The sequence below is a fragment of the Chlorocebus sabaeus genome, chromosome 20 (genome assembly GCF_047675955.1).
Source record: "Chlorocebus sabaeus isolate Y175 chromosome 20, mChlSab1.0.hap1, whole genome shotgun sequence".
NCBI classification, from domain to species: domain Eukaryota; kingdom Metazoa; phylum Chordata; class Mammalia; order Primates; family Cercopithecidae; genus Chlorocebus; species Chlorocebus sabaeus.
In genome coordinates this window covers 83,675,442-83,700,305 of record NC_132923.1, presented here as the reverse complement: position 1 = coordinate 83,700,305, position 24,864 = coordinate 83,675,442, and the positions used below count along the sequence as shown (strand labels likewise).

General features: G+C 53.2%; 1 protein-coding gene across 2 annotated transcripts in view; it reads right to left on the bottom strand.

The window, feature by feature from the left end:
* Positions 1 to 24,864, bottom strand: part of SLC1A7 (solute carrier family 1 member 7) — a 53,789-nt gene that overhangs the window by 12,300 nt on the left and 16,625 nt on the right. Inside the window, exons 3-5 of one of the 2 annotated variants that reach the window (XM_007978715.3) lie at positions 13,919 to 14,134; positions 5,210 to 5,252; positions 2,819 to 3,041 (exon numbers count right to left, since the gene is read on the bottom strand). In XM_007978715.3, coding sequence (XP_007976906.3) covers positions 2,819 to 3,041; positions 5,210 to 5,252; positions 13,919 to 14,134 — 482 coding nt within the window. The remainder of the gene's footprint in view (positions 1 to 2,818; positions 3,042 to 5,209; positions 5,253 to 13,918; positions 14,135 to 24,864) is intronic. The other variant, XM_073007298.1, reaches the window with a different exon arrangement.

Here is a 24,864-nt window from a genome sequence, read left to right as displayed (position 1 = left end):
CTCAGGACACTCACACACCCCGCCTTGGTACACTCACACTGCCTTGGTGCACTTACACATTCCACCTCATTACACTCACATACACTGCCTCGGTACACCTACACCATCTTGATACACTCAGTCCACCTCGTTACATTTACACTGCCTTGGTACACTCACACACCCTGCCTTGGTACACTCACCCAACCTTGATGCACTCACACACCACCTCTCGTTACACTCACACTGCCTCGAAACACACACCCTGCCTCGGTACACTCACACAACCTGCCTCAGTACACTCACACACCCCGCCTCGGTACACTCACCCCTCCCTCGATGCACTCACACACCTTGCCTCGGTACACTCAACTGCCTCGGTACACTCACTCACACCACCTTGGTATACTCACACACCTCACCTTAATGCACTCACACACCCTGCCATTATACCCTCACTTTGCCTTGGTACACTGACACATACCACTTCAGTACACTCATACCCATTGCCTCTGTATACTCACACTGCCTCAGTACACTCACACCACCTTGGTACACTCATACACCTTGCCTCGGTACACTAACACCACCTCGGTACACTCATACACTCCACCTCGGTACACTCACACACATTGCCTCGGTACACTCAACTGCCTTGGTACACTCACACACACCACCTCGATACACTCACACCCCTCCTCGTTACACTCACACACCTCACCTTGGCACACACTCTGTCTCAGTACACACACACACTGCCTCAGTACACTTACCCTACCTCAGTGCACTCACATATCCTGCCTCGGTACACTCACACACACCACCTTGGTACACTCGCACCACCTTGGTACACTCACACACCCCAACTCAGTACACTCAGAAACCATTCATCTGTACGTTCACACACCTCACCACCTCACTATACTCACACCATCTCAGTACACTCACACACCCCGTTAGTGCACCTTGTCTCGGTACACTACCACTGCCTTGATAGACACACATCCTGCCTCGGTACACTCACACACCCCCGCCTCGGTACACTCACATACACCACCTCAGCACACTCATACACCCCACCTCAGAACACTCACACATCCACACACACCCACGCACACCGCCTTGTACACTCACACACACTGCCTCAGTATACTCACACAACCCACCTCGGTACACTCACACAACCTGCCTTGCTACACTCACACACACTTCCTCGGTATGCTCACACACCTGACCTTGGTACACTCACACACACCACCTCGGAACACATACACACCCCGCCTGGGTACACTCACACGCCCGCCACAGTACACTCACACTCTTTGTCTTGGTACACTCATACATCCCACCTTGGTACACTCACACTCTTTATCTTGGTACACTCACACACCCCGCCTCGGTACCCTCATACGCCCCACCTTGGTACACTCACACAAATGTTCATGGATGCACGGACAGTTACACATGCGCAGTGAACACTCAGTGAGTTAAGTCCAAGGGTCTCCGGTTCTTTTGCTCTGCCAGTAGATGCCCTTTTCTTGTGCTTCCAGCCCTGAGAAAGGCTGCGTTTGGGGATTGCTTGTCAGATGTGCCAAAAGGCACTTTCAGACATTGTCGTTTCACACACTTGGCTCACTGAGGCCCTGGCCCCTCTTCACGCCTGGTATTTTGGCCCAGATGAGAAGAGCTCCATTACCCATTGTCACCCAGCCACCCACCCATCTCCCCACCAGGTCTGCTGAGTGCCTGCTCTGGCCATGGCAGCAGTGGGCTCTGGGGTGGATGGCGACAAGCCCATCTGCCTGCGCGGGGCTGGCAGTGGCTGTGCAGACAGCAAGCAATGGTATCCTCACAATCTAGTCTAGTGCTCACGGAATAACCAGGCAGTGTAGCCTGGGGCACTCGGCCTAGTCTGGGGAGGACTCTCCTGAGGGCATGGCGCTTGTGGGGAGCACCCTGAAGATGACAAACGTGGAGGGGGAGTGGCAAAAGCAGTCGGGTTGAGGGAGGCAGTGGCTGTGAGTGGCGGAGCTGTGCTGAGAGGAGAACACGGGCCAGTCTTACAGGGCTCTTCAGCTGGCACTAGGCGTTCAGTCCCTTTCCAGGGGCAATGGGCAGAGCACGATCAGACTTGTGACCTCCTGAATAGGAGACACCAGCAGGGACAGCCCTGGAAGCTTTCTAGGCAGCTTTCACCAGAACCAGGCAAGAGACCACACGGCCTTGACCCAGGCAGTGATGCCGAGTAGAGGGAAACACGTGGCTTGGAGGGGACCTTGGGGGCAGATCCGACAGGATGCAAAAGTGGGGGCCAAGGCAGAGGATGAAGTAGAAAGTCACTCCCGGAGTTTTTGCATGAATGAGGAGGACGGTGAGGTCTTTTCCTTGACAAGAAAACCCAGTGGAGGAGTCGGGGATGGCAGGCAGGACATCTCCACAGGCTTTGTGGGGGCTGAAGCTTATATAATTTGGGACCCCTCTTTAAGAAAAATAACACAAAATTTAAAAACCAAGGTGCGGGCCTCCAAGTAGCTTGCATAGGCGAGGGACTTGGCATCCCAGAGGAGGGCAGCAAAGGGAAGAGTGTGGCAGAGATGCCAGCTGTGGGCCTAAGAAATGACCCACACAGGCCTGAGCAGGAGGTGCCAGGGAGAAATCTCTGGGGTGGGGTGGGGAGGTGTGGGATTTAAATAAACAAGACTGATCATTATTTCCAGTTTTTCACAGTAAACCTCTCTAGCATTCTCCCCAGACCTCAGTAAGAGGTGGAGGAGCAGGCTGCTGAGAGGGGCTGGGGGCCCAGCTCCATGGCACCACTGGGCAGGTGGGCAGCACATACCCATGGTGGCAGAGAAGAAGACGATGCCAAGTACATTCATGCCATCGCTGGTGCCCGGCTCCGACTTGTAAATGACCTCGGGCGGTGGGGTCAGGTCCAGGGCGAAGTTCTGCACACGAGAGCCATTCTCCTCCTGGACCCCGTAGATGAGGATTCGCCGAGGAGGGGCCTCCTCTGGTGCCACCTTGGGGGACTTGACAACTGGGGTGGTCTTGGTGCGGTACTGGTGGGTGACACCCCACCCAGAGAGAAGTCAGGGCCAAGGGTTGTTATTAATATTAACAACAAGAATAATAGCATCTTGAAGGCACATTTGTATCCACTCCTATCCTATTTGATTGACAGTAACCCTGTGAGGCAGGCAGAGCAGGGATTGCTATAGATATTTTATCCAAAGAGAGCTGCAACTCCTTCCTCTACCACCACACCACCCAGCCACGCTGCCTCCTGCCTTCATTCCTCTTCTTCCTTCTACACCTCATCACCCCATCTGAGTCCCTCTTAACTGCCCACCCAGCCCCTTATCCACCCAGGTAACCCTTCATCCGCCCATCTGTCCCCTCCCAATCATCCAATATCCATCCACCTGGTGGCCCGCTGGCCCTGCCGCCCACCAGGTGGAAACTTGGACCTTCTCTTTGAAGAAGTATAGCCTGCCCCAAGCCTTGTTGATGAGATGAAGCCCATGCACGAGAAAATGACCCTCCTGAGCCACGTGCCTTTCCCTCTCTGCCCCCAGAGCATTCATGGGTCTCACTCCCTCATCCCTCAGGTACTGGGAGCCCAACAAGGGAGCTTCCTCTCCCCTCAAACATCACTGCATCGATAAGACCAACCACCCAGGAAACATATGAGACCTGAAGTCTCTGCTTCCTTTTCCTCCTCTGTAAAATGGGATCGTGATAGCATCTACCGCATGAAATGAAATGAGACGATGTATATAAAGTGCTTGCAACAGTTCCTGGCACACGTTAAGCCCCATGGAAGCATTACTGCTACCATTATCATCATCATCATCCTGATCATGATCATCATCATCATCCTGTTGAACACTCTGTGCTGGTTGCTGGAGATACACAATGAACCCGACATGATTTCTGCCTTGGGGAGGGAGTGACTAATTGGCTGAAAGAGATAGACAGCTTCACGAAGAAGGGGACATTTGACTTGAGTCCTGAAGGATGGATAGGAGTTTGCCAAAAGAAAAAGGCCTTTCCAGATAGTTACAAAGTAGAGCAACATTGTTTCTCTTTATCTCTCATACCCTCAATGATTCCCAATCACGATAGAAACTCCCTAGCCTAGGATTCGTTCCCCTTCGCAATCTGGCTTATTTCACACATGTCAGGAGAGATGCAGCAACTTGCCGAAGCTTTCACAGCTCCCTAATCAGAAGCCTCCTCTCTACCCCTCAGCCACTTCCTTGTGTCCCCAGGCTCAACGTAGGGCCCAGACCAGGAAAGGGGTTCAGGAAACTCTGGATTAAGTCAACCAACAGCTGACAGTTTAGAAAGGGAAACAGAATTGGAAATTATTCAAAGGGCAGGCAAAGACTGATGCACAAGGGCATTCACCACGATTTCAACAAAGGAAAAACTTTGAAAACAACCTAAGGGAACACTGAAAGGGGAAATGGGAAATAAATGGCAGCCTAGCCTTATCACAGGCCATTATAGTACCACTAAACATTATACTTTTAAGAAATATTTCATATCTGGGCAAAATGCTTATGATATAATGGAAGTGAAAAAAAGCTAGATGAAAACTGTATATGCACTATGATTATAATATTATTTTAAATTTATAGAGGAAAAAGACTAGAAATATACTGTCTGCTACCAGGGACTATGTACTAGAACTACAGATGATTTTTATTTTCTACTTTATATTGTTTAGTATTTTCCTAATTTTCTACAGTGAGCATCATTATTATTCTTGTTGGGGGGAAATGATTACTTTAAAAGGAAAGAGAAGACAGGCTAAGAAGATAGGCCTGGGTTTACCCTACTGGCTTTGTTATTTACTAGTGGTATAACCTTGGGCAAATCACTGAATCCTCGGAGCTTCAGTTTCCTCATCAGGAAGTGGGGCTAGTGCCGAGTTACTGTGAGGATGGGCGAGAGGGTGTATGTGTAAGCAGAGCAGGCACTCAGTGAAGGCTTCTCTCCACCCCCACACTTTTTCATCATGAAAACTGGAACCCAGGACAGGGATGTGGCCATGGGGGGCTCTAAGGATCCCCAACGTGCCCTCCCCTCTAGCATCCCACGTCCAGGAGACAGCGTGACTGACCAGCACACCTGTCACGTCCCAGCCATGCCACTAGCCCTGCTGCCTGCCCTCCTGCCGGCTGCCCCTTCCCTCCCCTCCACCGCCCATGGACTCACTCACCTGTTTGAATGTGGCTTCTACTAGGTTGGCTGGGAACATGTTCCTGGGAAGAGAATCAGCAATTGAAAAATTCCAGAGCCCAGGACAGGAGGGCCCTGGGGGTCGTGTCCTTGGGGTCATCTGAACATCTCCCTTGGTGGTCGGGCCTTCCTCAGGCCAGCCTCCTCTGAGATCTCATCCCCTACATCATGGACACTCCACCCCACCAGCACCTGCTGCCCTCAGACTGTGCCACTTACTTTCCAGAGCCAGGCATTTGTCTACACTGTTCCCTCTGCCTGGAATGCCCTGCCTGCCTCTCTGTCTGGTGAACTCCTCAAATCTACCACAGATCAGGCACCTATTCCTCTGTCCAGCCCTCCCTGACTGCCCCACAAGACCCTGTGGCCCTTCTGTGTGTGGGTCACTGCCACTCCGCCACACCACCGTGCGGTCGCTGGCTCACCTGTCTGCCTCCCCCACATAGTGGCCGCCTTGCAGGTGGGACTTGGTTGTTCATGTCCTATCTGTGGGGCCCAACACGGGACCTCTCACACAGGGGGGCTCATTATTCTTAGTAACATATTTTGTTATAAAGCTAAAGGTGGAGGAGTCTTTCCTACCAGATAAAAAAACTAAAGATGTAACTGTCAAAACTGTGATACTGACACAGCAGTCAATGGAATAGTCCGTGTAAGGGAAGCTGTAGCCCAGAAACAGAACCTAGCACATCTAAGTGTTTCGTACTTGATAAAAGTTGTTTCACAAACCAGTGAGGAAATGAAGGATTCTTTATAGAATACTGTGCAGCTGACCAACTGTTTGGAAAAATAGATGTCAGATCCTTACACCAAAATGAATTCCAAATGATTTAAAGAAATAAATAATTCTTTGAAAAATGAAACCAGCTGGGCATGGTGGTTCACGCCTGTAATCCCAGCACTTTGGGAGGCCAAGGCAGGCAAATCACCTGAGGTCAGGAGTTTGAGACCAGCCTGGCCAATACGGCGAAACCCCATCTCTACTAAAAAATACAATAATTAGCTGAGTGTGATGGTGCTTGCTGTAGTCTCAGCTACTCAAGAGGCTGAGGCAGGAGAATTGCTTGAACCCGGGAGGTGGAGGTCGCAGGGAGCTGAGCTTACACCACTGCATTCCAGCCTGGGGACAGAGTGAGACTCTGTCAAAAAAAGAAAGAAAGAAAGAAAAAGAAACCATAAAAAGCTAGAAGAAATACAGGTTGAGATCTTATCAGGTCTCAGTATAGGAAATGACTCTCTAAGAACAAAATGAGCAATAAATCAATAGATTTTACTATATGAAAATAAAGAAATCCTGAAGCGCAACATAGCATCCTGGATTGGATCCTGCAACAGAGAAAAAGGACATTCGTGGAAAAACTGATGAAATCCAAACGAGATCCGTAACAGTTAATAGTGTTGTACCAATTTAATTTCTTAGTTTTGACAAACGTACCCTCGTTACGTAAGCCGCTAACATCAGGGGAGGCCCGGTGAAGGGAGTGTGGGATCTCTCTGTACGGTCTACAACTTTTCCGTAAACCTAAAACTAGGCTAAAATGGAAAGCTGAATGCTTGAGAAGCTCTCTAAGACATATTGCAATACAGCTAAAACCACTGCGTGACCAAGCACTACCATCTTAAATCTACTAAGAGCTTTTACAAATCTTGGCCTGGTTTCTACCTTCACTAGCTCCTCTCATCAGAATATCAGCTCCCTGGAGGGCGGAAACTCTGTGTTTGTTCACTGCTGTGTCTCCAGCCCCGGGAAGAGTTCCCAGCACATACCAAGCACTTGGTAAATATTTGCTGCGTAAACCAATAGACCACAAAAACCCGACGGGAAAATGATGGAAAGATATGACCAGGCAATTCATGTTACAGAAGAAGGAAAGTCAATGGCCAAAAATGCTTTCTAAAATGTTTAGTTTCATCAACAAATTCAAGTATTTCCACCTGTCAAACTGACAAAGTATTTTTAAAACGACAGTGCACAGTGTGGGAGGTTTGGTGAGAGATGGGCACCCTCACATGGTCCTGGCAGCAGCCTTTCTCTAAAAGCATTTATATCTTTGTCCTCACAGTCCCCTTCTAGGACTGTGTCCTGTGAGAAATGCCACCTCTGAGGTTAGCATCTGCTAAGAGGTTTCCGTTGCGTGCCTGCTCTTCCTCCAACCTGCGGCCCCACACTCACACTGCCTCCACCTGGGTTGCCTCCTACTCACTCTTGTCCTCAGTTCCTCTCTTCCCATCTTTCAAGACTCAGCTCACACACACATGGAGAACATGTGGAAGGTCATAAGAAGCCAAATGGAACTTGTACCTGTATAGACATTTATTTACAACTTCCTTTACAGTTACAATCATTTTAAATGTGGGCCCTGGCAGGGTTAGCTAGTTGCCTACACAGTCTCCATTCTCACATCCTTCCTTAATAGAAGTCCTGTTATATTGTGGGGACCAAATGGGACTGCCATCAAACCCTGATTCTCTTGCTAATGGGGTGGCCATCAAGAAGTGAGTGAAAATTGTTGGGTGGTGATTCCTGGAAAACTCTTAAGGAGGTGCCCATTCAGCCAGGACCCTTTGGTCCATTCCTCCAACTTTCTTCTTTTATGCCTTGAACACGGAGATAATAGCTAAAGTTTGAGCAACCTTCGTGGACCATGAGACTCAGATGAAAGCCAGGTGCTAAGCATGGCACAGCACATGGGTGGGCGGGGCATGGGACCCTGGCGACTGCCAGCTGCCCACCTCCCACATCTGGTCTGCTCTTCAGGAGCAAATGCAAGCTTTTACCTTACTTAAGCCTCTGCTGATCTGGCAGCCAAAAGCAAGTCCTGACTAGTGTGTTCACATACTAATAACCAATGAATTTATCCTGCAGATTTTAATCAAGAATCATACCTTTGATTATTAAATGGCGAAACGTACATTTTCTTTTGGCTTTGAGCCTTCATGGGAAGACTTTTCTGCTTGTCCCATGAGGTCCGTGCTCCTGGTGGCAGCTACATAAAACACAGAACGTGCCTGGGGACATTAATAGCCATGCCTATCAAATACCCACACACTCTGCCCTGTGCCTCTCGGCACGTTTTCCAGGCAGAGCCAGAGTCCATCTCTCAGCTCCCCTCTTCACCTGCTACTTGCAAATTCTCACCGAGATGCTTCCAAACCCACCCCTAATAACATGTCCCCAGACCAAGTCCTAAAGGTGGGAGTTTCCTTCCCAAGCACAGCTCCTGGAAGCTTCTTCCAATCCCTGAGAGGGTAGTTGGGAGCTATAAATAGATCCCAGTCATTACTTAATCTCTGTGGTGTTTTAATAAGATTGGAAAAAAAAAAAAAAAGAGAGAAGGGGCCAGCCCTGATGAGTGCTCTGCTTGGGTTTCTGTTTTGCGCGCCGCACTGGGAGCAGGCGCCAGCATTCTGGAGCCCCCGCTGGAGCCTGGAAAATGAATTCCTGTCTTGGCGGGTCATCCAGGGACATGGCCCATTGTGTTCCTCTGGAATCATCTTTGAGACATAGATGCAGATCTTTGCCCCTGAGGTGTGCCTTATGTCCCCACGCAGTGGGCTCCCACTTTTCATTTGTCCCACTTGCCCTGGTTCTCAGTTCTCTGCCTGGTCATCTGTGTTTCTGTTCAGTCTTCAGTGCCTGGTAGACACCTGCTCTGGGCCCGGGCAAGGGTCAGGAGGCCCCTGGTCCCTCACTGCCAGTGTCCCCATCTCCTTCACAGCCTCTCAGAGCATCAGGAGTCGCCATCAGTGCACCCACTTGTCCGTCTGTCCTGAGATGGTGGGCAGCCCTGGGGTGGGGGGGTGAGGGGCACTTGTACTTGCTCCCCAGCTCCCAGCACAATGTCTTCACCCAGAGCAGCAGCTGAATACAGGGGGGCTGAATGGAACGGAAGTGACTGTGCCCCTCCCAGGGCACCCCATCCATGCCTCTGCTCACCTTCTGTCCACTCCACCCTACTCTAATCCATCCTTCCCAAACCCACCAGCTTCCCATTCCGAAAGCCTAACAGCCAGCCCCTCAACCTGGGCTTCCTGTCTTCAAGGTTGGACTCTGCCCAGCCCTCTCAACCTCATCTCCCAGAACCCTCCTCCAGAAGCTTCGGTTCACTCCCTGTAGCCTCTTCACTGGCTCATAGGCCTTTGTGTTTCAGAGCCACAGAGCTAGATGGGATCTTGAAAATCACTGGGGAAACTGAGGCCTGGAGCAGGGAACTGGCCTGCCCAGGGTCACACAGTGACTTATTATTATCAGAGTGGAGATGAGGCCACAGGTCTCCTAGGTTCTGGTTTCCTGTCCCAGGACGCCTGTGTTCTCTCCCTGCAGCCCCGCTCTCTGACCAAGAAACTGTGAGAGCGAGGCCCAACACCCAGCTTTGCAGAACAACTTGCCTCAGGGTTGAGAGCGGGTGGGGTAGCGCTGGGGGGTAGGGGATGCGGTTCTAAGCAGCAGGATCCATTTTCTGTTCTAAGCAGCAGGATCCATTTTCACCACGTGAAAAGCAACCCAAGAGCAGGAAACACTCTGGAACATTTGACTGTGGCACGTGTGTTTGATCTGGAGCCCCACAGCCCCTGAGCAGGGGCAGGCGGTGGTGAGGCAGGCAGCACTGACACCTCCTTCCACCACGTGGAGAAGCCGTTCTGAATCATTAAGATCCAAGAAACCATGAATCACCACATCCTAGAAATAACAGATCTTAGAAACGAGGTTTCTTGAAGTTCCTCTTTCCTCGGTTTCCAGGATATCCTCCTGTCTCACTGCTTGCCGCTGCTCTGTCTGCTGTGCAAAGCCCACAGTGCGGCCGTGAGCCAAGGCCCCTCCTAGGCCTCTGCACCTGCTTGCTAGGCACGTTCTCCCTGGACCATTCCAGCTCCTCCTGGGGGTCAGACCCCAATGCCACTGATGACCTGAAACCCACATGTGCATTCAGCAAACTCTGTGCACCCACTCGGTGCCAGGGGCTGTTCTAGACTCCAGGATACAGCAGACAACAGAGGTTAAAGAGCCAGGCTTCACAGGGCATGTTACATTCCAGTGGAGGTGGGAAGAAAAGAAACACATCGATGTGATCATGTTGGGTACTAAGAAAGGCTATGAGGAAAAGTGACACAAGAGAAGACGACAGAGAGACAGAGCCTTAGAGGCCCCAGGAGAGGCAACACCCAGGAGAGATATAAATGGAGTGAGGGAAGGAGCTGCATGCTTTCTGCAGGGAGGGCCATCCAGAGAGGCAGCAATGGCACCCAGATGGGAAGGATAGCGAGGCGGGTGGGGCTGGAGCCAGGGCAGGGAAGGGGAGAGTCGGGGCAGAGGTCAGAGGCTGACGTGTGTCAGCAAGTGCCTGTAAGCCGCAGTGCAGGCTACGATTTTGTTGCCATGTGCTGGGTTGAGAGCAGGTTTTGAAAAGGATGCCTCTAGCTGCAGTGCTGAGAACAGACCACAGGAAGCAGAGAGGAAGCGGAGGCCAGGACGGACACCGGAGGGGCGGCAATGGCGGGAGTGGCAGGGGAGGTGGAAGGGCCATGGCTTGGGATTTCATTTTCAAGGTAAAATTTGCTGAAGAACTGGCTGCAGGGTTTGAGAGAATGAGAGATGTCAGACCAAGATGGGCAGGGCGAGAAAAGGGCAAATTTGTGGAAAAATCAAGAGTTGAACTTGGGCCTGTTAATTTTGAGATGCCTCTAGACACTTTATGTGAGAATCTGGAACTCAGGTGAGAGGTTTCCAGTCTGGTGACTGAATTCGGAAGTGCCAAAGTCCAGAAGGTGTTCAAAGCGCTGGTATTGGATGAAGTCTCGCTGGCCAAGTAAGCACTCACAGAACAGACCCTGCCTGGATCTCTTTCTGGCTCCAGACTCTGTAGGTGACAGCCACGCGATAGGAACAACATGGCAAGCATTTCATGATCCTTAGTTCATCACACACTCTAAAGGGTAAAAGAGAAGCTGAAGATTTTCCTGGAGTAATGAAGGCAGTGGTAGACTGATTGCATCGATGGCCTTGGTTTGTAGACTCCATTTCCCTTGTAACATTGTGGTCCCTTCCCACCTTGAGTCTGGACTTGGCCACCTGACTTGCTTTGGCCAAGAGGATATTAGTGGACTTGCTGAAAGCAGAGGATTGAGAAACATTTGCATGTTTTGATTTCCTCTCTTGCTCCTCCACCTTTGTTATTTAAAAAAATGCCTGGGCTAGCTCTCTCCTGGAATCCTGTCACCACTATGAAATAAATCTAGGCTGGCCTGCTGGAGTACAAAGACCACAAAGAGTGTAGCTGAATCATCTCAGCCAAGACTCCCCTAGACCAACTGTTCCCCAGTTGAGCCACCAGCTGCCTGCAGACATGTGAGTGAGCTCAGTCCAAATCAGCAGAACTTTCCAGCTGACCTGTAGACTTGTGGCTGTCGTTTTAAGCTGATAAATGTTGGGTTGGTTTGTTATGCAGCAGTAACTAGCTGATACAGGGAATGAGAGTTTCTTTAGAGAGCGGGTGGGAGCCTGTGTGTGGGCATCTATCCCCACGGGGGAGGAGAGGAATGCTTCTCCACAACCTCAAGCCAAGAGAACTGTTCAGAGACCTTGGCTTGAGTCTCTTAGGATTTGAGGAATGTAGGGGCTGGTGCCTGACTCATGTCCAAAGGCCCTGGGAAAGGCCAGCACTTCCAATAGGGATATGTATGCTTCCCATGGGCCAGATATGACCCAACAGGGTCACCCAGGGGGTGAGGTGACCCCAGTAGAGGAGTCAACCAGAGCCCCAGTCTAGGGAGGACATTGTAAGTAGCCAGATGGAATAGACTGCCTGAGTCCAGGGGACAGCAGGTGAGAGATGCAAGAGAGAGAAGAGGCTCCAGAGAACCCGCAGAAGTACTCTTGGAGAGACATGACCAGGGAGCACCTGCTCCAGCTCACCCCACTCCCAGTCTGGGCAACCCATCCTGGCCAACTCCCTCACCTCTCACCAGGGAGCAGGCAGAGCAGGAAAGAGAAACAAACGCACCACGACCCTCTTCCCACTGCAGCTTTCCCAGTCTGAGTCAGATCTGAAAGACTAGGACAGGGTTAAACTGCATGAGTTTGGGGTTTTAATGTTAGGCCTAGACTTCTTAGATCTGAAATTGATCGGAAAGTGAGAAGTCCTAGAAGGAGTTCCCTGAGCGGGTTTAGTGGGGTAGCCTGTGGAGCTTAGCAGACCATTCCTGGGTGGGGCTTCCCAGGCTCCATCCCAGTCCTTGCTCTCTCACCACCTGTCGTGCAAGAGCCCCTCTGCCACTAGGGTTGCACCTAACACCTCTCCCTGGTGATTTCCAAACCTCTGTCTCCAGCTTAGACTCCCCCATGAGAGTCACAACCACTGGCCAACCATCAGTGGACACCTACCCCAGGATGCCTGCTCCTGCTGCAGACCATCCATCGCTTGGTGACCACACCACCATCCACCTGGATGCATGGGCCAGAAACCTTCATGCTGGGTGATCAGCAGACCTCACCTCCGTCTCACCCGCCTCCTGCTGAGGGTCCCTCCTGAGCAGCCCTGCCATCTGCCTCTTTTTCCATCCCCAGGGCCACCACTTGGCCCTGTCCCTGGCTCTGCCTTCCCCTCCAACCTCTCCCGCAACTCTGACCCCTGGTCAGAGTGAACCTTCTGAATTGGATCATGCCGCTCCTTTGTGTAAAACCCATTTCCTGAGGCCTTTAGGATAAAACTTAACTTTTGGCCTGGTTCACGGTGCCCTTTGAGGTCCATCCCCACCTGGATTCTCCCGCAGGAGTTTCTGCCCGCCTCTCACCCCTTCTGCTCTGTCACACTGATTGTGCGATGCTTTCTCCCCCACCCGGTTCCCTGCAGCTCAGGACCTTTGCACAGCTGTCGCCCCCAGGCGTGCCCTCCCTGCCTCCCCATCTTCCCCTCCCTTAGAAGGGCAGTGGCTTCCTGCTCTCAGCGGCAGCCCCAGCTTCGCCATTGCAGCCCCAGGCCCCCACGTTGTCCCTGTCTGTTCCAGGGTCTGACCACTCCTGTAGGGCAAGGGCTGGCTCTGTGGTCCAGGGCCTGGCACAGAGCTCCACTGGTGAGGGAGCGAATGCATGAAGTAGAGGAGCAGGGGTGGCCTGCAGGGGACCTGGGGAGAGGGAGTGGAAGGTGGCTGTGCCACTGGGTCTGCAGTGCTTCCCTGGAAAGGGAGCCTAGGTCTGAGAAGCAACGTCAGCTGTACTGCCGTGGCTAGGGGGTGGCACTGCAGGGCAAACGGCACTGTCCTTGGAGTCAGACAGGCCCAGGTTGAATCCTGTCTCCACTACCTACCTACTGGTGACTCTGGAAAAGTCATGGCACCTTTTTGAGCCCCATTTCCTCATCTGTGAAAAGAGGACCAATAAAGAAAGGGAGGGGCCAACAACCGCCAGCCTCCCATCCTACAGGCTGGGCATCAGCAAATGCTCACAGACGCCTACTCTGCGCCCAGCCACAGGCAGAGAGGGGCAGACCCCGTCCTGCCTGCAAGGTGCTTCCAGCCTGGTAGGGCAGACAATGCAGCATGATCTCGGTGGGCAGCCCAGAGCTCAACCCCCCAGGGTGATCATGGCCTCTGTGATCACCCCCATCCCTACACCCCGTCCTGGCCTCTGGGGGCCCTGGCAGGGCAGGCTTGGGCCTGGCATTCCCAGCGGGGTGTGGGTGGCAGTGGTTACCGGATGAGGTCCAGCAGGGCATCAGCTGAGCTCATGATGGGCTTCCCACTCTGCTCCGTGGTCTCCTTCTGGGCCGCGCCGCCTGGGTGGATGATGGAGACCATGAAGATGCCCACGATGACAGCCATGAAGGTGGTCCACAGGTAGTACGCCACAGTAAGGACGCCCAGGCGGCTGGAGGTCTTGGCATCCAGGGAGGCAAGTCCGGACATCAAGCTGGGAGAGCAAGGGGGTCAGGGGCTGTGGTGGGGAGGCCAGGGCCTGGCCGGGCACTCAGTGCTCACTCAGCCCCTCCTGGCCATGCCCAACTGCCTCACAGTGCTCCAGGGAACCCCGTTCCTCCAACAGTCCAGTCCTGTGCTCCTTCCAGCCTCTCTTTCTGCTCTGCCCTCTGCCCCACGCCCTGGGGTGCAGGCCCCGCGCCTTGAGACTTCTGCACCTGCCGTTTCCCATGCTTGATGTCCTCTTAGAAGCTTCCTTCACTCTCCTAACGCCTGCCCACCAGGCAGGATCAAACTCGGGCTACCTCTGAGGTCTACCTGCCTCTCCCCCAAAGTGAGGAGCCCATTCCAGGACTCCCACAGCCCCTGGTTGCTCCATCAGGACCCTGCCTGTCTGTCTGTGAAAGGAGGGATGGGTCTGACTTCCCTGTGGGTCCCAAGAGGACGGCACTGCAGGAGATTCCTGCAGGCTCCTGGACCAGCTAATGAGGGAGTGAGAGCACTGGGCTGGGGACTGGTGACCCGGGTCCTAGTCCCAGCTCTGCCAACTGGCTGTGTGGCCTCAGCAAGCAAGTCACTCCCCCATCTTTGGGCCTTAGGATCTCCATCTGTAAAATGAGGCCATCTTGGGTTTGTGCCTGGGCTCAGGTTCCCTGTCATAGGTGGCTGTGTTGAGAGGGCTGTGGGTCTCTCTCCTCTCCGCTCCTCTCCACCCCCATCCACCCTGGCCTGGGTCTCTGCCTACCAGTGCAGGTCAGCCCTGAAGTCCTGGAGCCCCGGAGCCCCAGAGCGACTCTTCTTGCAGCTGTTGTGGGGGTGTGGGATGGTGGGGGGCGGAGGGACGTGAGAGATTAATTAAGGAAATGCTTGTGCTTTGCTTTGTTGCCAAAAGGATTTTTCCCCAAAGCCTTTTCATTCTTTCAGATAAAGAAGTATTTGTCTGGTTTTAATCATGTAAACAAGAGCAGATAATCCCCAGCCACGCTCCTCTTATCATTAGATTCAGTGCAGCAGCATCCAGCCCCAGGCTGAGCATGAACACCGGCCCCCTCCCCCAGCAGGAGCCACTGCCTGTGAGGGCCCTGCCCTGCCTGCTCGCTGGCACAATGGCTTACTCTTCTGGTAAGACAGAGTTTGAGCGTCCCCTCCTCCAGGAAGCCTTCTCTGACCACCAAGCTGAGTGAAGCCTCCTTCTCTGGTTCCACAGTCCCTGTGCCTCCCACTGTCCCTGCCCCCACCTCACTGAACTGTGAACTGTTTACCGGAAGCGCCTCCAGGGTTGGGCCAGGTTCTGATTGAATGCTGGGTCTACAGTTTGGTAGCAGACCTGCTGAGTGAAGGACTGAATGAATGAATGAATGAATGTTTACAATCTCTGCTCATCCTCATCTGCCAGGATGCCATATGTTAGTGATGGGCTTAGGGTGGGTCTTAGACATAAATCCTGAAGGGCTCATAATGGGATTGTGCAGCCAGAGGAAATGGGGGCTGCCCTGCAATCATTATTCAAGAGAGGTTATCCCAGGCAGGGTCGGTGCATCAACCCCAGGGCCAAACAGTCCTCCTGCCCTGACAGAACCCCCACAGTGGGGTCCAGCTGCCTCAGGCCACAGGGAAACCATGTCCCCGAGAGCAGGCCCTGCCTGAGGTCACACAGGACAGCAGTGCCTGGCTGGGCCAGAACTCAGGGCCAGACCCAGGCCTGTCCTCCTTCATTCATATGTGTTCGAACCTTTCTCACATGCCCAATCTGTGCCATGCCCTGTGCCCACAGGAAGAAATCAGAACCTGTCCCTGACCTCAAGGAGCTCCTAGTCTGCCAGGGAATGGGGAGGGAGATGGAAAGGACACTGGGCCACAAGTGCACTCAAATGGCCCCTGGACTATGTGGGAGCATCAGAACCACAAGGGAAGGGGGGACAAGGAAATGCTGTCTTTATTCAAAGAGGGAATCACTTCAAGCTAGGGAAGTCAAGAAGGGCTCCTTGGAGGAGGTGGCATTGGAGCTGGCTCTTGGAAATGGGAGAGGATTTGGAGATGGGGCAGACATGCCCAGCAGTGAGACAGCAGAAGGCAGAAGGGAGGCTGGAAAGTGTGAGACATCGTGCTGTTTGATGTGGTCTGAGCTTAGGTAATATCTGAGGATTGGTGACAGATTGGTGATAGAGGGGATAGAGAAGATAGGCTGAGCTCAGGAATAGGGTGGCCTTGTGGCATTTAGCACAACTCAGGTGGCAGAATTTGCTGAATGTCTAGAACGGAGAACTAACAATTCCTTAGATTTGAGAAGATCAAAGTAAACGTGGTGTACTGGGAGGGTCACTGAAGTAGTATTTGTAAGATCAAAAACCCGACCTAAGAACTCACCGATGCAGATTAGATAGAAAGGGATGGCATAGCAACCATCAGGAGGGGTCATGTCCCTGGAAGGATGTTCCTAAATCAACGCTAAGTGGAAAAGCAAGTTACCAGATCGTTTGCATCTCTGCAGTGAGCCCTGGAACCTCCTGGGATGGAGGACCCCCTCTGGATTTGCGGTCTAGGCACATAGACGTGTCTGAGGGATTGCGTGGAGTGGGGCGCAGGTGAGGACTGGATTTCAGAAAAGGATGAAGGCCCCTCAGAAGGCCCCTCCGGGGAAGAAGAGGCCTAACACAGGGGTGGCGCCAACTCAGGGACAGAATGAGACGTGGGAGGGAGTGTAGGTTCTAGACAGAGCGAGAGGGACCCCTGACCCCACCTTGGGGCCCCCATTGGCTCTGGACAGGAGAGCACCCATGGACGAAATGGAGAGAATCCTGGGACCCAAGTCGTTCTGTGCTGGAGCCTCCCTCCCTCCCCACATATGGCGGAAGGGAGAGGTGAACAGCCGCGGGGACTGCTGGTGACAACTGGCAGCATAGGTCAGCCTCCCCCAGAGTGCCAGGGCCGTGGCAGGTGAGGGCAGAGGCCAAAAAGAATGGGGGCTGGGCATGCAGAGGGCGTGGCTTCCACAGCCCTCACAAGCACAGAAAGGAGGTGTAAGGCCCTGCCCTTTGGCTTTTTGAGGAGTTCCTCCCTGCTGAGGCTCCTCAAGGTCCCAGGCTTCAGGACCAAGCTGTTAAAGATGACTTTTCTGAGAACTTGCAGCTGGTGCCCAGTGGTGGTGGGAGACCAGGTCGCACGGACGGGCATGGAAACAAGCAAACTCTATAGGAAATGTACTTTGGGTGTTATAGATAATTTTCGTTTTGGTTTGAATAGTCCTTCACATTTTCTATTCTTTCAAGATTGAGCCCGTCTTCTTGTGTGATGGAGAAGACACCTCCCGGAGGACCCAGCAGCCTCAGAAGCCATCATCTCTCTGGGACTTTACTGTTCCCCAGACACCTGAACACCCAGCTCACTGGATCCTTAAACAACCTTCTGAGTGAGGCACTGTGGAGTTCCACTGCGAGCCACATTTGTAATTTAGAATTTTCTAATAGTCACATTAAAAAGTGAAAAGAAACAGGTGAAATTAGTTTTTTGGTGAAATTAAGTTTAATACATTATTTAACCTAGTTTATCCCAAATATTATCATTTCAATGTGTCATCAATATAAAAATTTTTAGGCCAGGAGTGGTGGCTCACGCCTATAATCCCAACACTTTGGGAGGCTGAGGTGGGTGGATCACCTGAGGTCAGGAGTTCAAGACCAGCCTGACCCACATGGTGAAATCCCATATCTACTAAAAATACAAAATTAGCTGGGTGTGGTGGTGCATGCCTGTAATCCTAGCTACTCGGGAGGCTGAGGCAGGAGAATCGTTTGAACCCGGGAGGCAGATGTTGCAGTGAGCCGAGGCCGAGCTGTCGCACTCCAGCCTGAGCAACAAGAATGAAACTCCGTTAAAAAAAAAAAAAATTATACTGCTTCTGGTTTTAAATTTTAACTTAAATTAATTAATAAAATTAAAAGTTCAGTTCCTCAGTTGCACTGCCCGCATTTTGGGTCTCAGTAGCCTCCTCTGACTCATGGCTGTTGTATTGGACAGCCCAATACAATAGTTCTGAGTTACAGACGTGGAAAATGGAGCACAGGGAGGTGGAGGCAACTGGCGAGGCCCCCCAGTTGGTGAACAATAGCGTCAAGATTGGAACAGGGATTTCTGGTTCAGGACCTTGTGGCGTTCCCCCTCCCACAGTGCCTCTCTGTGGTACAGATCTGGTTTTACTCTGGTGGTGGGGGAAAAGATCTGGTTTGGGCTATGATTTTATTTTTTATTCCCCCTCCCACAGTGCCTCTCTGTGGTACAGATCTGGTTTTACTCTGGTGGTGGGGGAAAAGATCTGGTTTGGGCTATGATTTTATTTTTTATTAATTCTTTGAGACAGGGTTTCACTCTGTTGCCCAGGCTGGGGCTCAGTGGCACGATCACGGCTCACTGCAGCCTTGACCTCCTAGGCTCAAAAGATTCTCCCACCTCAGCCTCCCAAGTAACTGGGACTATAGGCACTCAACACCATGCCTGGCTAATTTTTTAAAATTTTTAGTAGTGATGGGGTCTCTTGATGATGCCCAATCTGGTCTTGAACTCCTGAGCCCAAATGATCTTCCTGTCTTGACCTCCCAAAGTGCTGGGATTACAGGTGTGAGCCACCCAGCCCAGCCAACTATGATTTTAACGTGATTCAGCCCATGTAAAGCCTTTTTAGTTCAATCTCAGCGTTCACAGCCTGCCTGTGGTAATGAGCCTCAGATTTGTGGTGGGGAGTTTCCCATTGTTGGAGGCATCCAAGTGGATCCTTGATGGCCACCTGTTGAGATACTGGATGGAGGCTTCCAGATAGAGTGGGAGGTTCCATGAGGATGACTTCAAACATTCCTTGTGGCTCTGTGATTTATGGTGAGGGGAGAATAGGCAACCACCTCTCTCCCACTCCAGGCTTGGCTGGGTGCTCCTGGAAGCACCTGAGGTGTTTGAGGGCCCCAGGGAAGAGCCTCTGGGAGTCTGGAGGCCTGGAACTCCCTCCTAAACCATCTGGCCACCACTCAGAGCCCAGGGATTGTGGATCAAGAGATTGCAGTGATTAGAGACATTAACCGGCAGAGGCAGTGGGGAGGCCCAGCCTGTCTCAATCTGGTAATTGTGTCCCTTGCAGGGGTGGGGGAAGGGAGGCGGTGGCTGCCAGGCTCCCCATGGAGGGAGAAAAAGGCCACTGACTGACCCTCCCCTGGTTCTCGCACCAACCCCCGAGGTGGGACTCCTGACCCCATCTCACACTGGGAGGTGCTGAGCAGCTCTGCCATTTGCCAAGAGCTGGTTGCAAAGGTGAGGGATTAGAAACCACGCCCCAGGAAGTCGAAGTCGCACCTCCCTGCAGAGAGAGCCAAGAGAGCCTGCAGGCTGCCCGGCTGCCGGGTGCCCCTCCCCCAGTTTTAAGTCCTCCAGGGACTCCCCATTGCCCTCCGCAACCATCCCAGCTCCTTCCCTGCCCCGGGTCCAGTGCGGCTGGGCCATTCTCCTCCTCGTCCACTCTGCTCCTGGAAGTACCTTTGCACCGGATTTTCCTCCCGCCTGGAACTCTCCATCCACCGTCCCTTCCCCAACCCCAGCCCAATGTCCCCAACCCTGGGTCAGCTTAGACATCACTGCCTCTGAGAAGCCTTCCCTGACTGCAGTCATCTCACCCACTTCCCCAGGGCAACCTGTGCTTCCCAGTTTGTTATGGACCACCCTGCCAGTGGGCTCAACCCGAATCCCCAGGGCCTGACCCAGTGCCTGGCACAGGACGGGCTGGCAGGGAGTGCCGGGAGCCCAGTCCCCACCTGCTTCTCCTTTCCTGTCCTCTAGACGCAGCTCAGCTCTGAAGTCTCCACTTAGGCACCACCGCCCTCTGAAGGCCTCCCTGAACCCCTAGGCAAGACAAGGAAGCTCTCGTGAGTAAGCATCCCTCACTCGCTGGGAGACCTTGGGCATGTGACTGAGCCTTGGTGTGCCTCTGTTTCCACTGAGAATGAATGGGGATGATGCTGGTTTGCTGTGAGGTCGAATCTTGGTTTGGAGTGGCGCCTGGCATGTGATAAGTATGCACTGCATTTCAATTGTTAGAATTTCCTCTGTCGTCTGTGGCCACCTGCCCCAGCAGACTGGAACTCCTCCAAGGCAAGGCTAAGTCTAGTTTGGCTCTAGGTCCTCAGAACCCAAGGTCTGGCACAGGCCTGGGTGCAGGGTTGCTGATGTGTGTGATGCTAAACCAGGGTGACATTCTAGATCAGACTTGAAAAGGATGGCTTGTGTGCCCTGGTGACTGAGCAGCCATTGAAGGTTTCCTGAGAACAGATCACCAGTACCAGCCTTGGTCCCCCTGATGGGCTTAGGGGAATGCCCGTGGCGTTGTGTGTCTGTGTGACATCGAGACAGTTAGCACCAGAAATCTGGGAAGAGATGGGAGCTTGGTGAAGGGACAAGGAGCCAAATGACTGTCCTGGGCAGTAGAAATGGGTGTCTAGAGATGGGCCTCAGGACTCTGCTTTCAGCCCTCCCCTTTCCGGTCATTTTAATCAATGGCTTGGCCAAGGCCCCCGATAGCATGTGGAGCAGATTTGTAGAGGACAGGAAGCTGGGAGAAACAGCTAATGTGTTGGATGAGGGAGTTGGGAATCCAAGCAGACCCCAGCAGGCTGGGACCATGGGCCAATTCTGACACAATGAGCCTGAACACAGACATGTGTTGGGCCACACTTGGCTTCCACAGCTTGGAGTGCACAAACACCGGGGTGGGAGGGGGAGGCCGAGCCGTGGCTGCACACGTGGGGAGGGGACTTTGGGTTTTGCTTGCTGCCAGCTAGTGAGTCACCTGGGACACGGGGCTGCCAAAGGGCTGGTGGGCCCCCTGCCTGTGGCTTCAGAAGCCCGGGGGCTGGTGGAGGCTGCTGCAGACCTGCCTTGACTCACTGGGAAAGGGACGGGGTGGGGTGTGTGTGTTCTGTAGAGGGCAGCTGGGGTAGGTAGCAGGTGACAGAGGCACGTGCCTGGTTGCGGGGAGCAGCTGGGGGGCTGGAGGGCAGGTGCTATGTGGTCCAGAGCACAGCAGACCTGGGAATGCTGAGGGAGACGGGAAAAGCCCTAGGGCTCTCAGCTCAGCGCCAGGAATAACTTTCTGGCAGAGCTGTCCTGCTCTGGCAGGAACTACCTTGAAAAGTGGTGACCTCCCAGTCACTGGAGGTGTGCAAGCAACTTGCTAAAGTCACACAGTAAGTGGGTTCAAGCCCTATTCTGCTAGCATGACAGCATCCAGTCACAACCTCCTGGCACTGGGAAGACCTGAGGGACAGTGAGGAGCCCCAAGCCCTGCAGCCAAGTCCTTGGGCTCTGGCCTCGGCTGACCCAGCCGCAGAGGCTCTCCCCAGCTGGCCCTGGGATGCAGCTGCAGGAAGTCCACCAGACAGGCCGCAGGAAGGAGGCTTTGGGGGTTTGTGGGCAAGAGGGGTCCCTTCAGTCCACCTGAGCATCATGGCTTACTCTTCCTTTCCCCTGGCTGTCAGCTGCTGTCAGGCCCAGCAGCTGACAGCCAGTACCATGCCCATTAGCGCCAGCTCCAAGTCATGCTTCCCAGACGGCTCTGCCAAAGCCCCACGCTCAAGCCGACTCCTCCTGAGGTCTGAGGCAGCATGCCCAGACTCCCACTTAGCTAAAGTCTGGGCCATCTGGTCTCAGCACCCCCTCCCAAGGGCAGAAATTCCTCCACCACCTCTGCTTGCATATCTCAGAGGACAGAGAACTCACTACCTTCTGAGTCAGCCCCTCCACTATGAGCTGGTGATGCTTATTAGGAAGTCCTTCCTGGTGTCACAGTGAAATCTGCCTCCGGGGAAGAGCATTGGGCCCCATTGGGCCCAGCCAGCCCTCTGGAGCCACATGGACGAAACCTCTTTGCCTCCACCTTGATTTCCATGGAGGGAAGGTGGGAGAGAGGGCAGGGCTCAGAGTGTGGGCAGTGGGTGCTGCTACCCCTGGCATGCCCTGCTGTCCTCTGAAGGTCCCTCCTTCCCAGGCCTGGGTGCCAAGAGGGCGCTCCACTGGGACCTGTGCAAATGACAAGCTTGAACTGGATCAAAAGCAAAAGCTGGAGGAGCCACAGCTGCAGCCCTCAGAGCTCACCGTCAGACTTCCAGCCATTCTCAACCATTCCCCACCAAGAAGGCTGCATTCCCTAAGGTAATCAGGGCCAGGGCCAGTTTCCAACTCCACGTGAGCTGAACCTCTCACCCCTTCCTTGCCCATGTGGCAAAGACTGTCAGGAGTCAGGGGAATTCAGGTCTCCTGCCTCCCCTCCCTGCACCAGCAGGGTCCCTGGAGTCCGCCCCGCACAGGGCGCAGGCGGGGCCATCCTGTGGGCCTCTCTCCAGCGCGGTGGTTCCCCACAGAGAAGGGCGGCAGCACAATAAAACCTCGCCCACCTCCCCAGGTTCTGAGACATGTGCCCACCCTGCCCGGTGTTGAACATTTGCTCTGGGTGCTGTGGGGCTCAGAAGTGAATGGGGTGGGTCTGTGTTCTTCATGGCGCTCTGGCCAGCAGGTGGGGAGACCTGCAGCAGAGCAACACCAGCCTGGGGGTGGGGGTGGCTGTGACTGAGCGGCCAGAGCAGGGCCAGCCCCCCGGGCATCGGGCTGGGCCTCCCAGAGGAGGGCACAGCTGGACGGAACCTCGAAGGCCAAGTAGGAGTTCTCTAACTGGAAGGGAGTGAGAGCATGGAAGTCTGTGGTGCAGGATACAGCCTGGGAGTTTTTTGGAGTCACCAGGCTAGAGGTCTGACCCCACCCGCAGCCCACAGCGGGCCACGTTTCCCCTCTTGATGAGTAAGGCAAATCATCTGACTGGGCAGGAGGGCCAAAGGCAGGTCCCAGGGCTCACACCAGAAGGTTCCGTGGAGCTCGCCGAACTGTGGCTGCCCCGTGACTCGGGGGGCAGCGTCTGAAGCGCAGGCTGTGCCGGTTTGGCCCTCTGGCCACCCGCTCCTCTGCCTCCTCCCGCTCACGGCCTGTCCTGGGGAGTCCGGGCAGCCCCCTGCACACTGGCTCCCAAACCAGACTTTGACGGCTGCTTGGCCCAGGCCCATTTCCAATAAGTTAGAATGTGGGTGTTGGGGAATTTTCTGCCAAACTAGAGTTCCTCAGGAAGGGGAGAAGGGAGTGTTGAGTTTCTTTGGCCAAACATGATTTCCTGATTCTAAGAAAAATCAGTTTAAAGTCCTTACAAGAAATAGGAAGGAAAACAATACATACACAATACAACACACACACACACACACACACACAACACAGCTTCACAGACAAACCCACACCCACACTTGGCTGTCTTTGCTGTGATGTGGAGCTCACAGAACACTCTACCATGTGCAGCCCTAGTGAATCACAAACACATGGATTCAGTTTCCCCTGAACGACGCCTGGTTTAAGAAACTGAAGAATGAGGGGAGAGAAGGGTTTGGCAAAAAGCAAGCGGAGAATTGGAGGCTCTAGCTGGATCCAGATGCTGGTCTGACCTCCCCCTAATTCCTTGTGTCAAGCTTGTCTGAGGATGTGTGAAAACAAGGCTCAGTTGACTTCCCAAGGTTAGGTGCAAACTCTAGCCTCAGTGGAATGGGGCCATAAAGGGCCACACACACACACACGCACGCACAAACACACGCATGCAAACACACACACGCAGCACCTGCCGGGACCTGCTTTGTAAATTAGCAGACAGCACTGTGCCTATTTTATGGCTGAGTCTAAGAGGGTGAACTCAAGATGAACCCACAGTTCTGGGGCAGAGCAGCTCCCCCAAAAGTCTAGCGGCCTCCCAAGTGTCTTGTGACAGAAAAAGGGCTTTGCAAACTCTGTGCCTCCCGAGTGGGAGAGTGAAACAGGATCACCAAGGTGAAGGTGCAGCATGGAAATTCTTATGGCATCATGTTGGGGGAAAACCAAAGCAAGCAGGCTACAGATTTATTTTTGTGGAAGATACTTTTTGGGTTACATTGTAAGTTGAAAGCAAAAAGGATTGGGGTAGTGACAAGCGGCCTGCTGGGGGGAGAATGGGAAAGCAAGGCTCCTAGGCCCTAAAGGCTTGACTTTTCTAAATAAAGATGTAATGGGCATGACGTTAGTGAACTGTGGCAGCACATGGAAGAGAGCTGAGGAGGGCAAACCCATGGGAGGGGGGCCCCAGTGCAGGTCCTGTCTAGACGATTCGTTCCTATACTAATGTAATGTGAGGCAGAATTTTCTAATTTTTGTCCAAGGCTTCTCTGTTCGTGGGTAGACAGAGCAAGTTCCCCTGCAGGCAATTTTATTTTGCAAAGAATCTTTGAGCAGCAAATGTCGGATGAGAAGGCAGCGCTGTCTGGGGAAGGGAGGTGCTGTTGTGGTTTGATGGAAACCCCCTCCTTGAGAACTTGACATCTGCAGAGTTATGGAAAACTGTGCCCATTTGCACCAGAGGATCAGGGCCTTCTGAGAGGAAAAAGACTAAGACCTGAGCCCCGGTTCCCTGTGATTTGAAGTTAGCACCAGGGTTCACTAGAGTCCCCCAGCCGAGATGGCCTGGCACTCAAGGCCCCCAAAATGAACCCAGTAGGAGGGAAAAAGGAATTGGGGCTCAACTCCCAGGGAGCTGATCTCAGGACATGACTGAGGCTGATTTAGGGACAATTATTGAGCACTTTGGGGTTACTTGGGGTGACCTAGGGGTCTGGAGGCATCTGTGGCCTAAGC